Source organism: Cladophialophora immunda (genome assembly GCF_000835495.1).
Source record: "Cladophialophora immunda strain CBS 83496 unplaced genomic scaffold supercont1.130, whole genome shotgun sequence".
NCBI classification, from domain to species: domain Eukaryota; kingdom Fungi; phylum Ascomycota; class Eurotiomycetes; order Chaetothyriales; family Herpotrichiellaceae; genus Cladophialophora; species Cladophialophora immunda.
In genome coordinates this window covers 1-3,447 of record NW_015622670.1, presented here as the reverse complement: position 1 = coordinate 3,447, position 3,447 = coordinate 1, and the positions used below count along the sequence as shown (strand labels likewise).

Here is a 3,447-nt window from a genome sequence, read left to right as displayed (position 1 = left end):
GGGGGGGGGTACACTCTGAGCAAAGGTGCTTCTCACGGCTTTGGGAATGGCCCCTCATGACGTAGAGTTGTCAGACGTTCTGGTCGCGCTGTCCGCTATGGTTAGACATCCGCATGATCCGTTGTTTCAGCGGATGCGGTAGCATGACCTTGCTGCGCACGTGAGTCGACTATATGACCGACATGAGAGCTCCAATTCTAGGTTGTAAAGAAGGTTACAATACGACCTCGTGGGTACAGTACAGTTCAGTAGGTGTGTTTCGGGAGGGTCTATAGTAAAGTTGATGCCCTACGTCAACATTTCCCACGGCCGACGTCCCACATGCCACCAAATCAATGGTGTGTATGGTTACGACACTGACCTACCACCTTGCCTTCAAGCTCGTGTTTCCTCAGCTAGCCGAGTAGAGCCATCATGGTCACTAGAATGATCAATTCCTTTTTGCGAAAGACGCAACTCTCCATCCTCTAAGGGACCCTCACTGAGAAGGGTTTCCTTTTCTCGCCGCGCAGATTGGTCTCGGGTGCCCTTCCTGTCCCTTTTTGTTGCACTACCCTTATTTCTGCGGGATTGGTGATCCCATTGCTGGTAACTGGGGTACAGACCCTCGTTCCTCGCCCCGTTCCCAGTCGACAAAAGAGGGGACTCTGGCCACCTCCCCAGAACGTCATCGTTCAGGCACGGGCAACAGGGGGTTGATGATGGTGGGTGAATCGAGCTCACAACTTGTGAGGGGAACGTCCGCGGAGAGTCCAGGGTCAGGTAGCCGATCTCCTGATGGAATGCCGGTGGTCTGTCCGTTGTCCAATATGGCGACGATCCCGGGCTAAAGCTTCTCTCGAAATACTCGAGGAACGAATTGATCATCTCGGTCGGCTCAGAGCCTAAGAAGTTGGGCGTATTATCGTAATCTCCCATCGTAGAGCGACGACACGGTTGACCACGAATCTTGCCATGCCAATACGTTTATAAAGGACTAATTGAGAGCGATCCGGGAACGCACTATCCCTATTTTGCACAGGGCTTATGGAAACTCGAATCAGGCTAGAGACTTATCACTAAGTAATATTGATACTGTACTGTACGCTCCAGTATTCATGTACGGCGGTGTAGGGGATAAATTTCCTCGGAAAGCGTTTTCGCTACTCGCCTTGCGTATCCTCCAATGAGACGTGTATCTCCAATTCCACCTACCATAATTCTCCTGTGATCCTTGAGCGTTAAATACCGACATCAGCTTATTCGCCAGCTTTTTCAGAAATTAAATCACTCTACATTGGATCTCTTCGTCTCGGCCTCCTGACACCCCGGTTCGACGATCGCTAAATTTCACGGTGCGGAAATAAATAATTGTTGACCAATAGCGTCTGCCCAATTGCCGTGCTTTTGTCCACCCGGATGAAGTCGAGTTGAGCATCGCTCGGCTGCATTGAGCATGGCAGGCGACTTGCATCGACGGGTTATCGAACACCGTGAATGGCGTATGTGGAAGCATCCTCTGCTGGCGTAAGACCTACCGTAAAGTAGGCGAGGCGTCATAGTGATCGAATCAGCCGCAAGAAACGATGTGCTAGTCTAGAAAAGGAGTTCAAGCGACTGTCACAGATACAGTAGATACATGAGTGATTGAATAGGACGAGGGCCCAAGTGAGGTAGAAGAGAGTGACTTCGAAAGTGACTTTCGATCATGAGCGGGCAACGTGGTGGCCCTTAAACTCGAGCACTACTCGATTCCACCGTCACTCCATATCCGATCCCTCACGGTGACCCGTCAACTGGGCACTGAGGGAGGTGAGGCGCCAATCGTATTCCGTCTGAAGCTCAAATCCCAAAAGCCTAGGCCGCTTCGCTGGCTTCGCGTACGACGTTGTTTGCATTAAGATATCCATTCGTCGATCCTGGTAGCATGTGTAACATCAGTGTTGGAGTGGTTAAACGTAAGCAGCCCTTTCTTGGATATCCCAATTTGAAGTCAATGTGGCAGCACCACGGAGCGAGTTGCTCGCTTTTCAAGCTTGGAGCTAACATTTGGCAATTACTTCAGTAAACATGACTCGTATTGCCTCTGAGATGTTTCTTGAACGTAGACCAAATCTCTGGCGTCCAACACCCTCTCAACTCGGCAAGGGCAATCGTGTGGCCTGAGTCCTTGCTAATATTGTGATTGAGATCCGTCGAAGAGGGTAACAACATGTCGCACAAAGCGGTATGGCTCTAGCCTGGCCTGTTCTCTTCGTCTGTGGTCGGAGGGCGGCGTTGTCCCAAGTCGAGATGTAGTTCATCCAGAGGTGCTATTGAATGAATCCTCCCACGCCACTTCAGCACCCGGTTTGAGAACCAGGTGACCAAGAGAGGAAGGGCGCCCATGGCGGCGAAAAAGAGGAGAACACCGAGAAATGACCTGGGATTCGGCGGCCGAAATGGCATGACCTTGCCATCCATCGAGAAGAAATTTGCAGCTAACGCAAAGTGTGATATATATAGCTGGCGAAAACGGAGCTGGTTAAACCGATGTCGCTGTGATATAAGGAAAACTTACCATCATCATGAGTGAGAGAATTTTGCTGTCATGTCCGATTTGCATGGCCTGAAGCGTCAGTCTGTTGTTATCATGCGCGATTTGCATAGTCTCACGTGTGAGCTTGTTGCTGTCATGAGCGAGTGTTGCGTGGGCTCAAGCGCGAGTTTGCTGTTGAGCTTTGGCAGTAGTCAGTAACGTGCCGAAGAGTTGTTAGTTGACTGACCGTCTCCGCGGTTGTTTTGAGGCCTTTTTCCACTCTCTCAAGAGCCTTCTGAAGTCTCTGCAGCTCGTGAAGTTCGCCTTCCATGGCTATAAACAGCGGCCAACACAGTGGCAGCCCAGAGAAGACGCGAGAGTGGACATCATCAGCCAGGACCCTCTCCACCTCGGAAAGGGGCTGGTTCAGCCTGTTAGAAAATTGCGTCGAAAGGTGTATGACGCTGTTCACATCAGCGACTGATCGCTTGGGTGTCTGGAAGTCTTCCTTTGCTTCGCGGCTGGATTCGCCAAAGGTGCTTTCGGAAACGGGGTAGCAACGGCGCTAGCCATTCACCGTCAGCTCCTTTCCGAAAATATTGACAGCAAGATCATGGCACGCTCTCGTCTGGGACTTTGAAAAGCTGGCGCCACAAGAAGTCTTTGCGCCACCACTGGATTGCCGAGTCCCCCGTGAAAGCTAGTGACAACGAGGCAGTGGAAACATACAGTACCTGGTTGTGCTTATCGACACTATTTTCCGTCTTCTCCACTGCTAGTTTCCACTCACCCGTAACCTGGGCAAGCCTGGCACCAAACACTCTCAGATAGTATTCCCGCGGATCCTGGATCGGGGCATCTGCATCTGCTATTCCTATCAGAGGGTCCATGCAAGCTCCCCCGTTGATCTCGCCGTCTTCTTGATCTTGAAGAATGTCATCGCCGATGTT

At 51.2% G+C, this 3,447-nt stretch overlaps 1 protein-coding gene across 1 annotated transcript; it reads right to left on the bottom strand.

Annotated features, from left to right (window-relative positions):
• Nucleotides 1-1,797: 1,797 nt before the first annotated feature.
• On the bottom strand, nt 1,798-3,387 carry PV07_12770 (uncharacterized protein; the record flags this gene model as incomplete). Its single annotated transcript, XM_016400333.1, has 6 exons — nt 1,798-2,484; nt 2,540-2,587; nt 2,635-2,697; nt 2,745-2,918; nt 2,970-3,062; nt 3,118-3,387. The coding sequence occupies 6 exons, from the start codon at nt 3,385-3,387 to the stop codon at nt 2,215-2,217; spliced, it is 918 nt and encodes a 305-aa protein (XP_016242021.1). The 3' UTR covers nt 1,798-2,214.
• Between the last annotated feature and the right edge of the window lie 60 nt (nt 3,388-3,447).